Genomic DNA, 13,108 nt, shown 5'->3' with positions numbered 1-13,108 from the left:
CCCTTTGATAAGCTATCAGGTGGAGATGTTCTTATCTAAAGAGTAGAACCATCACTATCTGGGGCCTAGGGCAAGTATGTAGGAAGGTCAGTCCTGTGAGTAGGGTGTAGGTGAAGCAGACAGTGGTCGAGCAGGGGAAGTACAGAGAGCAAGAGAACAGCCATCTTGGGTGGCCTGGTCATACACACAGGATGATCAGTTGGAAAGAAATATCATTTGGACTGATGGGATAAAGGATAGTTATGTTGAAGTCTGTTTCATAGGTTGGGCTTCTTCACTTTGCAATGGCTTTCTGGATAGCGAAGTAGCACCGTGGCTTAGTAATTACCAGCTGTTAATCATCAGTGAGCTTTGAAATCACCCAAACCTGGGTTTGAGGGTAAATGTATGAATCTAGCTGTATGAGCAAATTACTTAACCACCAAAATGCCTGCCACAGAGAAGTCCCTCAGTAAAATTTATTGAATTAGTCTTTCTTTACTTCAGTTTCCTTGTCTACGAAATGGAGAAAACAACAATACCTACCTCATGACATTTGTGAAAATTAAACAGGATACTGCATGTAAAGCATAATGACCTGGCAGCTATTATCATGATCCGATTACCTACAGGTCTTTATCTCTTGGGTCACATTTTAAGCCTAAACATATTAACATATGTGATATACAAGCTTATGTTTCCATTACTGGTTTTTAAACTCCTCTATGTAGGTATCAAATACAGCATGCAGACGGCTGCAAATATGTGGCAAGAGTGGAAATGAACATGAGTTCACAGTGTCTTTGAGTTGGTAGATGCAGTTTCATTAGTCTAATTAAATGCATGCCATTTACACATATATGAGTGATCGTAATCCGAGGAACAAGGCCATCAGAGGGAGTAAGGTCTTCCACCAAAGGAGTGACTGTGTATCAGTGAGCTTAGGAGCTTCTTGGGATATTTTAGAGAATGATGTGTAGGAAGCTTATGTACTCAGTAATGCTCATCAGTGTAAAGTGGATTATCAGTGGTAGTTGTACTTTCAGGATCACGTACTTAATTACTAAGCCATATGATAATGAATGTTAAAGTAGTAAACTAGCAATGCACTGCACATTGCAGTTTCCATAGTCCGTTCTCTAACTCCCATGTTAAAAGAAGGAATTAACTCCATGATTTCTCTTTATGAACTTTTCTCAGCAACAGTTATTCATCAGTTCAATTCATTTAAAAAACATTTGTTAAACCATTTATTGAGGCCTTTGTAGATGCAAAGACGACTGATGGTGTCTAGGTAGGATGGTGGCTGAGGACTCCAGAATTTAAGCTGAAGGTCACCCAGAGCCAGTGGAAGTTCTTAAACAGGGTCCTAACCTATCCAGGGCTGTGCTTTAGAATGTCTACTTGGGTATGAAGAATGGATTGGAGTGAGAGTTTAGAGAAGGGATTCCAATCAGACATCAGATACTGAAGGACTGGGATTGAGGGAATGATAGATCTGGGACGGATTTGAGAATTTTTTAAGGCAGCCTTGGTCACTGAATGGAGCTGCTTTGTGTGGAGAAGGCTCAAGGTTGACTTGAGCGCTGCCACCCAGGCATCCGAATGCTGCAGCTCCCTTTAGCTCATGGCATACTTGGAGAGGAGTACATTCTGCAGAGGAGGTGATGAGCTTCCCCCGAAAAGCAAACTAGAAAGACCCCTAATTACATTATTCTTTAGACTCTAAGACGTGGATAATTATTTTGCTGAGTACAGTTCAATGATTGACTAGTTTATACACAGATTAGCATAGGCTAAGAAAGGAAAAAGGGTTTTATAGTCCTTAGTAAATTAGAAGCTGCGATCTGTACTGCCGAGAATTTTTGTGTTTGGAGGCTGATTCATGACTGTTAATAGGCTTGACTCAGTACACTTGTGAGTTTTATTGCCGTGCTGAACTCTATCCATTTTAACACAAATGTGTGCAGCCTTAATGTTGTAACAGCTGTTGGATATATTTTAATTTCAAGTTCTGCATAGCCACATAAAAGCGTGGAAAATATCCAGTATCAAAAATAACTTAAAAATTTTATGAACATAACAAAGTGTTTTCACTTTTTAAAGAATTTCATCTGTATATAAACCTAATTTATCATTATGTCTGAAAACTTGATTTTGATCATTGAAAACCGTGTTTCTATAATTACTGAACTCATATTTCCATATACCATGAAATTATGTCTTAAAAAAATGTCAGTATGCTATGATGAAAGAAAAAGTATTTTGATTTCCATAACATTGCAGGACATTAAAAAGTTCCCCAAAGTTTTATATCAAAGCCTGAATTCAGTCTCAAAATAATGGTTCTGCTTTAACCACAAAGAACTTTATATATTATTTTATATCTGTGAAATATTTATTTTAGATTATTGAACAACTTTGGTTGAACTAAGGCATCCAGGAAAGACATTAAAAATCAGAAAAAGTAAGTTTAAAATAAAGAATAAAAAGCAAACTTTGTAAACACGATAACACATAATGATAACTTAAGAAGCGATTAGATCCTATCTGCATTAGATTATAAATTAATATTCTAAGAAGATTATTTGATTGAACTGGCCTCCCTTCTTTACTGTTATTCTTAACTGTTTGAATTGTACAAATTGCCTTGTGATAGTGGTCATAGTATGTTTCCGAGAAACAGACAAAATTTTAAGTTGCCCTCAAGATGTAAGCCTGCAGGTGAAGAAAGAAGAGCCTGTGCCTAGTGAATCCAGTGAATGATCAGTCAACTTAAAGAACAAGGTTAGGTCCACATAGGAAAGGGTAAGCGAGATAAAATAATGTTCACAGAACTAGAGAACTGGAAGGAATACTGAACCAAGATCACTTGGAAACTACAGCAGCAGAGAAGGAAATGGAAAAATTAAAAAAAAAACAACAACAACCTGCCTCTCCACTATTAACAGAACACCTATATTGATTTCTTTTTTCCATTTGAATCAGTGTTGGTGACTATCACTGTTTTTTCCTATGATTAATCATTTCATCTTATGCTGGTTATATTAGTGTTCAGCTTCACAGCTAGGGTCGTCTTGATGAAGCGTAGCTTCAGAATTTCCTTTTTAAATCGTTTGTTACTTGTGATAAATGCCTATAATCTGATGTTATTCAGTATTGATTTTATGTATGTGTGCTGTTTTTCTTTTAAAGTCAATTGACCCTGGCCAGCAGTTCACATGGGAACATTCAAACTTGGAAGTAAACAAACCAAAGAACAGATATGCAAATGTAATTGCATATGATCATTCCCGAGTTCTCCTCTCAGCAATAGAAGGTAAGGAAATGCAGATGTTATTTATACCTTTATTTTCATGGGTTTAAATATGTGCGTGAAAATATAGTTTTAACTAGGTGTTCAGCCATCTATGAAAATAGTTACTTAAGATTTAGGCGCTGGGGCTTCCCTGGTGGCGCAGTGGCTGAGAGTCCGCCTGCCGATGCAGGGGACGCAGGTTCGTGCCCCGGTCCGGGAAGATCCCACACGCCGCAGAGCGGCTGGGCCCGTGAGCCATGGCCGCTGGGCCGGCGCATCCGGAGCTTGTGCTCCGCAACGGGAGAGGCCACAACAGTGAGAGGCCCGCATAACGCAAAAAAAAAAAAAAAAAAAAAAAAAAACAAGATTTAGGCGCTGCTTGTTCTCACTTTTTCTTTCTCATACAAATATACCAATCCTTGAGCACACAATATCCTTGACTCCATGTAACACAAGGGCATTCCTCATTACCTTCTTGCTTCTACCCTGGATGAAAGATTTCATAATGCAGTTCATGTTTGAGCCAATTCAAGATGCTAGGTGTTCAGGAGTTAACTTTTTTCCATATTGAAAAAATTGATCAGTTTTATCAGAGTTCCCCCAATGCTAGTTCAAGCAGGATAGTGTCAAATAGGTAGTTGCTTCTTTTGAGGTCCTGTTTAAAAACTGTAAATGGTATATGTGGATGATTAGCATATAGGGTTTACATTTTACCTATCTCCCATCTTAAAATGTAAAAAACTATAGTAGCAATTTCTTGTCTCAAGTCTCTTAAATCATATCCATAGTAAATAAGAAAGTAAACCAAGTCACACATAGAGGAGAGAAATATTTTTTGTCATGAGTGAAGCAAGGTAAATTATAAAAATAAAATAAGTGAATGTAAATTGAGAACCCAGTTGGCATGATCTTGGCTAGAGAACTTGTCACTCTGCCTTTGCTGTATTGTAGCATCGTTTCCACTCAGAATTAGGTCATTCGGTACTACCACTTCCGTGTACTTTTCCCTGCTTTGTCATTATTTTCCTTAACCTGTTATTTTCCACCATCTTAACAGTAAAGTATGTCGAAGGACGCTTTGTCATTACTTTCCTTAACCTGTTATTTTCCACCATCTTAACAGTAAAGTATGTCGAAGGACAAAGAATCTTCCTCCTTGTACCTTTATTATGATAGTTGGAAACTATGTACATTTCATTCCTATGCTATTTTTACAGTATAAGAGCCAAAGCAGTTGAATCAGACTAAAACCTGCCTTTTTATAGCTCTGTGCCCACAAATACACCCTAAATCTAGAGATGACCTAGAAACCAAAAGTTTTTTCAATTTTAAGTGTTATGCAAAAGGTTAGAAGCATTTAATTGAAGTTTATGGGCTATACAGAAAGCTTTAATCTAGATTACAACCATGAACAGCATTTTATCTTTGACTAAGCCCTAGCCAGCAGATATTTAAGGGGAAAAGCAATCATCCTATATCTTAAGCACAGAAAAAATACCAGCAACTGGAACCACAGAAGCACTAACTGAGGCTTCTCCTATAAAGGGAGCTTTGATAACACAGAGCCAGATTTTTAAAGTATATTAAAATGTTAAGTGACTTCATGCACAATTTATAAAATGTAACGTGCTTGTTTTACGTTCTACCCGTGGTGATAACTTACATGACTGTGGTTAAATGTTTTATTTGGGGCGTTTTTGTTGTCGTCCTTCTCTCAGTGGTCTGATCACTCTCTTCATATTACTTTGCAGAGTGATCTGATGGCATTAAAGAAAAAACTGGGTGTTGCCACAGTGACTCCTGTTGTCTTTATCTTGGTTTAATAGAGCAAAACTTTTAACATACTTCCACTGAAAGATGACAAGGGAAAAACTTAAAAGAATCAGGAATTGCGTATTGGCACCAACGTGCTTACTGAACCCCTTGAAAATAGTGACACTTCATGACGTGTTTCCGAATGACAATTATTTTATGTATGCTGGGGAAAATGCAGAATAAATTCAATAGAGTCCTAATTACAAAATGTTGAATTAGAGAGTAAGCAGTATGAAAATACAATTGAATTTTTGACCAATGCAGTTACTGTTGGGATCCCAACATGTTTAAGCAGTTCTTAAGAGAGAATAGTAATTCCTGAAAAAAAGGGATGATGGGATTTATTTTAATGATTTAAGATAAATGTTGTCAAAGAAGACTAAAAGGAAACTAATATTTATATGTGAATAAAATAATATGCTTAATCTTACAGATGCCAAAGTTGTCCAGAAAGTATACTTTTATTAAAGTACAAAGAGAGAAATGGACAAACCAAAAGATGAAAAGCAAGTTTGGGTCACAGCTCTGTCACTAAGTAATGTAACCTTGACTTCTCTGAGTATCAATTTCCCCAGCGCTAATGTCTTTTACTTTTGAGTTCTCTAATACGAGTTAGCTCTATGTAGTTTTCATATCAACTGTCTTATTTACTGTACTCACAACAGTCTGATGAAGCAACACTATAAATATTTTGATGTCCATGTTTAGAGATGAGAAAACTGGAGCTCAAACAGAGAATCAGCCCTGACTGTCTCAGTGTAAAAGGTGAACAATTAATATAGCTTAAATTAGAATTGAGCTCTTCTGATTCCTCAATCCAGGCTTCCATAGGCCCACATCACTCACACTGCTTTCCTACTGATACAGGACGTGACTGTAACTAAGTAGCTTAGCATGGATCCGAACACCCAGCCTTGCCTTTTTACCTAAAAAGTCCATTTTATCATTTGGTATCATGGATAACACGAACTTCACATTAAATATTTCATTTCCCTCTTTATGGCCTAACTTTTCTGAGGCAGTGACACGAAAGGGGGAATCATCAGTGACCCAAAAGCATCAGAGTCCTACAATTGCAGAACATTACATCTGTCCCTCACAGGTGATCTACTTAGCGCAAATATCTTTTTATATATCTTCAACTTCTTATAAACTCAGGAATATCAATTAGTGGTAGATTATTAATTGTACTGCCTTGTAACTATCAAAAATTCAATCGAACTATTACAGTCCTAGATAAAAAACAGTTTTGTTCGGTTTTGTTTGTAAAATAGAATTACTCTTCACTGCTGCCAGTGCTACATTTCTATTAGTAGGATTATAATTAACATTTCACTTTAAAAGTCATGTTGACATGGAACTTTTGAAAATCGTTGGCCAGGCCTAAACACAGAGCAAAATTTAAAACGCTCCTTTTAAATTCGACAACAAAGGCAAGACGTTACGATAGACATGACTGTCTTGGTATTTTCCATGTGTTGGGCATCATGTCATAGATTTTTATACACAGTGTATAAAATCATGTATAGTTGTTATTTATAGTGTTCAGAACAACCTCAAATGCTAGTTGTTATCATCCAATTTAATAGACAAGGAAACTGTTAAACTTTAAAAAGTCAAGTAACTTGTTTATAATCATTAGCTAGTTACTGGCAGACGCAAATTTTAACATGAGTCAGTTGGACTCAAGGAGCCTCTCCTCTCCAGTAGGTCACTTAAGACTGTAGCCACCTTTGAATCATACTGGCCGAGCCTATACATATCAACCTAATTCAAAAACTGCCTTTTTGGCTGGGATGACTGTCTAGGAATTTGGAAATATACATTGTGAAACACGTACGATAGAAATCTTAGAGCCAGAGGTCTTCGACTGTGTTCTTAGACTTCCGTCAAAGTGAATTTTTCCAAAGAACAAGCGATATATAAATGGCTTTCTGGTGGATTTTTTTTTATTTGTTTAATATTACTTTTTGAGGTATCTTAGGAAGAATACGAAATAAGAAGACAGAAACTAAATCCCAGTTTTAGCAGCTATGTGACCTTGGGCATGTAACTTAGTTCAGTTAACCCTTTGGGGGGAGCTTGTTCCTTCTGAGAATCTGATGAACATTTTAAATCCCACTTGCAAAGAAAAGGCACCTACACACTTTATCTGCATACTAGTATCATAGAGTTCACAGACATACAATCTCTTTGCAAGCCCATTCTCCAGTTTAAGGGCCCCTGACTTTGGGTCTTTCGTTCTGGTTCTTCCTAAAATGAGAATGTATAAGATCCTTCCTGCTATTCCGAAAATTCTGAAGGTTGATTCTAAATCCAGGGATCATAGATAAATATTAAATCTTGGACATTAAGAGATTACTCTTTTGAGGGGAAAAAAAAACCCCACGCATTTAATCCAGAGGGTTTACTCAAATAGAATTATTGGCTGGTATGTGTCTCTCCTACTGCGCCAGGTTCAAATGGTTTTATCTAAAAGAGTTAGAAATGACAACGAATAAAGCGCTTCATGCCATATGCATTTTTTAACACCAGTGCTTGTTAATCTGATAAAGGCAGCTTAGTAAAATATGGGTTTGTTTTATTTTTTTCTAGTTTTGGGGGAATATATTTAGTTTCAAACCATAAATATGTTTATTCACTTCATCTCTATAATGAAGAGGTACCTTCCTACAAGGGCCTGTGTATCTTTCAAGAACTACTTTCCTATTAAATCATCTTGCTTCTGAAGAGATTGTTTGGACAAGTTACTGTGCCTTGGTTTCCTCATCTGTGCAATAGAATTAGTAGTAATACCTGCTTCCTGGAATTATTAGGAGGATTTAATGAATTGATGCATGTAAAGCCTTTAGATGAGTGTTTGGCACAAAGAAAATGCCTAATAAGTATTGGGAACTATTAAAGTTATCATTGCTGTTATGAATTGTGTTACTACTATGGATAGATCCTTTTACCCACAGATGGAATTTCTTTTGTATATGATCTATGGGAAAATTAATAATATCCAAATGAGAAAGCTGCATATATTTGCAGTAGTCTGTGGAGCAGAAGAAAATATTGGCGCTTGATACATGGAAACGAGACCTATAATAGCATTACAAATTTCAGCAAGAGGGAGAATGTGTTCTTTTAAATGGAAATCCAAAATGTATCATCTGCTGTTTGATTTATGTAATAGGAGCAACTCAAGACAACTCCAACTGTAAATAACATAGATGATGTTACAACAACTTCATTATCTGTGAGATGCACAATTTAGCACCTTTAAAATGAGGAAGCAGCTCACAGAATCACTGCCCCTAAGATCAATCTAAATTTAAAAAGTAAAGAGAAGAAACTACTGATACTCCCCTGTACTATCGGTTCACCATCTGCCACTACACTTGTGCTCTACGTTTAGGTCCTGTCTTAGCTTCTTCTGTATTGTGTTGAAAGGTAAATCTCTACCGATTTGTTTAAAACAGCGGTCAGCACATGGTAACATTCTCCAGTTTCACATCTTATCCATGCTGTGAGTTATCTTTTTTTTTTTTTTAACAGGCCATATCTAATAACCTGATATATTTTCAATAAGTAAAAACAAACACAGGAAAATCAGTTAATACCATCTAGCCAACATTTTCTAATAAGCGTTTAATTATATTATAGTGAATATAAATGTTCCATATGAAGCACTAACATTAAAGAATTAAAATTGTTTTCCTCAGTAAAGAATAGCTGTCATGATATTTCCTACATTGACTTAATAAATATGATTCCTTTTCCTCCCTCTTGGTTCATTCTCTCATTCTCTCTCTCTTTCTCTTTCCTCTCTCCCCCAATCCCAGACACTAATGACTAATCTGTGGGCACCTGTTGTTTGTTTTATTTTGCTCTTGAAATTCTATTTAAACTACTGAAGGAAGTTGGTTAGAATACATGCCTCATCTTAAAAAAAAAAAAAAAAAAAAGGCTAAATCTCATCCCATTATTGGTTGAGTTCATTTTTCTCACATTGTTCAGAACATCAAGTGCTGAGTTAGCTCAATTTCTCTAACATTTTCAGTTTTCAATTTAATTCTTTTTTTTTTAACATCGTAATTGGAGTATAATTGCTTTACAATGGTGTGTTAGTTTCTGCTTTATAACAAAGTCAATCAGCTATACATATACACTTATCCCCATATCCCCTCCGTCTTGTGCCTCCCTCCCACCCTCCCTATCCCACCCCTCTAGGTGGTCACAAAGCACCCAGCTGATCTCCCAGTGCTATGCGGCTGCTTCCCACTAGCTATCTATTTTACATTTGGTAGTGTATATATGTCCATGCCACTCTCTATTTAAATGGCATCTCTCTCCTGCATGCAGCAGAACAAGTGGTGTGGGGATCTGTTATTCCCCAGCTCCTACCTCAGCCTGCACCTGTGGTGCTTCTTACCTAGAAAAGAGAAAAAGCATTTTTAAGGGATGGCTAGTTGTGTTGGTTTTTTCCTTTACTCTTGTTCCCAGGAAGCTAATCAAAGGGTAACTCAGAAAGCTCTGTGAGTTTCTTTTTGTCTCCATTTCTCTAGCTCAGTTATTGGGATTTTCTTTTCATTTGTATTGTACATCTGTGCAGATTGTGCTAATGAATCTACACTTCATTACTCTGATGCTGCAGAGAAACCTAAGTCATCTGTGGAATGGCTCTGTTTTTAGAATATAGGCACAGGTTGTACATGGTTGGGAAGTTAAAAAATAATTATTTTTGTCCTCTCCGTTAATTTTTTTTAATATAGGAATTAGGAAGGGGCCTTCCAGATTTGGAATTACTTTTTGTCAGTAGAGTATTTAGGAATGACTAGGCTGATTTCATTTCTGTTTATCACATCGATCATAAGAATAAGTAGCATCCACTGGTGTTTTAGATATTTCAAATGCATTGACTCATTTGACTCTCACAGGGGTTTTGGGTAAGGAGGTTATGAACGTGCTGCTTGTATTTTAGGATATATATATGAGGGGACTGGGGCTCTGAGAGTTTCCTACAGACAGAGCTCCTGTCGTCATACTCTGCATTTCATTTTGACTACTTCATTGCTGAATAAAGCCCTACAATAATTGCATCCTTATTAACATAAGCTAAGTCGACCAAAACTCTGTGACTTGGCTGAAAAGGCATGCTTCAGTGGCCCAAAGTCTGCTTTATATTTCAGGGCAAAGTGCCCCCTAACCAGAAATCAGTTCCCTCTGTCAGAAGTGCTGATAAGTCCCCAACACGTGTAGCTAATCTTAGAATGCATTCAAAGACAATCCAATCGCCCACATCCTTCTCTGTAGCCACTCTCATAACCCAGCCTCCTCAGCGGTGCTGAGGAATAGAAAACCAGAGAGCAGAGGATGGAGAACATCGAGAGGGTGGAGGCTGGGTTCTCAAGCTCTTTGAAAGGTATCCCTTCCATTAACTCATTGTGGTGATGAGCTGCAGTGCCCACAGAGCAACGCACACTTCTAAAACAAATCATCCTACATACGGTAGAAACATGGAGGGTCACTTGCCAAACTGCAGTCACATCCGGGGAAACTTTAGCAGATAATACACCGTGTCTTTGCAAGAAGCGTTAGTTTTTTCTGGTATGTTGTGAAGAGAAACCTTCATTTTGCTAGTTCTGATGCAGCTGTGGGTGGCTGCTATGGTGTAAGTGAAGGAGAAAGAAGGCCTGGGTCCCTTGAAATCAAATAAATTTTCTAGTAAGTTATTATTGGATTTCATTTTTCTATTTTCTGTTCTCTACTTTTGCCAGTGTCAGCAAACAAAGTAAACAGTTTTTTCTGCATTGTGGGTTGTAAAAATTACAATCTAGGTCTTAACTGGAAATTCGTTGTTGTTGGAGTTTTTCTTTTTATTTGTGGATTGAAGTGGTGGAGATGTTATTTACTAAATAAAAGATAGCTTTTGTGCTCTAGTGGATCCCGAGTACTTCCATCTTACAACAGGGAATAAACTGGCTTACTAAAAAAACAGTTTCTTTTTGACACAAACTTCACAAAGCGTTTGCAGAGTGAAAGGAAACAAAAGTGCTGGAGTTTTGATACCACGCTGTAAGTTGGAACAGAGTCAGCCAGTGAACTGGAGGTCTATCTCCAGCTCTGTAATGCTGTAGTAGTTTGTCTTCTGGAGCCCTGGATGGCATTCTCCCTTCCCTCTAATGCTGCCTCTTACTGATTCTCGCCTCCACAATTCAAGGAAAGCTGCTTTTTCTGAATAGACTGCGTACTAGCCTAGTCCTACCCCCTCCTCTTGTTTTTGAATTTGTTTATTTTTTTATACCACCAGGTTCTAATCAAGATTTGAAGTATCAATCACACCAAAACAATCTCATCTCAGCACATCAGAGGTAGAAGCAATAGGAATGAGCTTGAACGATCATCAGAGCATGTTCCTACCTAATCTGAGAGCCACAAAGCCTCTATTTATCTTAAAATCTTCACAGAGATTTCTGAATCCAAGAAGGTTAAGAGTACCACAGAGAGACATCTTATTTTAGAACTCAAAGGGACTTGAGGGAATCAATTTGTCCAACGCCCCTTGTTTAGCAGATAAGCAGTCATAGGTCTGGACAAGTTGAACGGACTGCCCAAATGTCAAAGAGCAACCTACCAGCATGCTGCCCTAGACTGGAGTTCTGGTTTCCCGGTCAGTTTCTCTGAAGCCTTAGCATGTGCTTAGTATGGTTCCAAGAGGCACATATGACTTACCCTCCAGTGTGGGGTGACACAAAAGTACACACTTACCCCTTACGATTACTTAATTTCACATCAATAAAATAATTCGTGTACTATTTTGGGTCCTGCTTTTTTCACTTAACATCAGCGCTAAGGCCTTCATTATTAAATTTTTATAATTCTAAACACCCCTCAACAAGAGAAATCTTTTCAAATCAAATTATCTGCTGACCTGAAAAAGCTAATGCAAAGCGAGTTGTTTATTTTTTTTAACTGGACCCACATGACCCAATTAGTTCTCATAAAATTAACAAGGGGAAATAAAAACTTATTTTAACCCAGGCATGACAAAACAGCCCAGATAGTGTATTCTTTGACATTTCAACACGCTTTCGAGGTTTTAAAGCATTTCTCAGTATGAGTTAATTATTCATCACGAATATTCTTTCAAACCTAGTAGCTTTATCTTTCCGAGGATTCCTCTCCTTTTGTTAATATTCAAACACACAGGGGAACATTATTATGAAGCCCTAAAGTGTTAATCCCATGCTTAAATGAAGCAAAATGGCATTACCCCTGCATGTTGAACTCAAGATAAATTCTCAAAGTTTTTCAGACAGAAAAACAGGGGAGCCCAAACTGCATGTCCAGGCTAAGTTTCCCAGTGAAAGCTGTAACTGGCAATTCCCAGTGAATAAAATGACAGCCTAAACCTGGCCCATCCCTGTTTGAATAGCTGTTTGCTATGGCTCGCTGTGCATGAAGAACACAGAAGCCCAGTTCTACCAATCATTCACCTCATCACAATATCTGTTAAAGCCTTGAGTTTTATAGCTCTTAGTTTGCCCAAAACACAAAGACCCAGTATAAAGCATGTAAGTAATAATTTTAAGCACCAGAAGAAATAACAGTCCATTAACTGATGAAATAGACTCTAACACAGGAATGGGGAATATCGTGGGGTACAATATAAAGTCAAGATCTAGCCTCAGTATTTCTCACTTATAAGATTAGAACGATAAACAATTATTATTGGTGTTGGAACTGTTTACGTGACTTATTAACTGGAGAATACACATGAAACAATACATAGGAAATCATGAAAACTTACTTTTATAAATGAAGTAAAGCCATGGATGCCTAGGAAGAGCAAGTTTTAGATCTAAGCTGTTTCTCTTGGACAATGACATTAAGACCAACTGTCCAAGAGACAATCCTACAGCAGGGCCAATCCTAAGATTTTGCCTATGATGAACTTCAGACATGTTTTTTATGCTCTTGTTATTTTAATAACTCCTGCCCCTCAAAAAAAAAAAAAAAAAAAAAGACAAA

General features: G+C 37.3%; 1 protein-coding gene across 8 annotated transcripts in view; it reads left to right on the top strand.

Annotated features, from left to right (window-relative positions):
- PTPRD (protein tyrosine phosphatase receptor type D) overlaps window positions 1–13,108 on the top strand; it is a 1,004,024-nt gene that overhangs the window by 926,042 nt on the left and 64,874 nt on the right. For all 8 annotated transcript variants that reach the window (XM_024734238.1, XM_024734244.1, XM_024734243.1 and 5 more), the window contains one exon: window positions 3,175–3,298. In XM_024734238.1, the coding sequence (XP_024590006.1) occupies window positions 3,175–3,298 (124 nt within the window). The remainder of the gene's footprint in view (window positions 1–3,174; window positions 3,299–13,108) is intronic.

The sequence above is a fragment of the Neophocaena asiaeorientalis genome, unplaced genomic scaffold (assembly GCF_003031525.2).
Source record: "Neophocaena asiaeorientalis asiaeorientalis breed wild unplaced genomic scaffold, Neophocaena_asiaeorientalis_V1.1 scaffold256, whole genome shotgun sequence".
Lineage (NCBI taxonomy): Eukaryota > Metazoa > Chordata > Mammalia > Artiodactyla > Phocoenidae > Neophocaena > Neophocaena asiaeorientalis.
The sequence above is the reverse complement of the archived record's forward strand: the minus strand, read 5'-3'. Positions and strand labels throughout refer to the sequence as shown.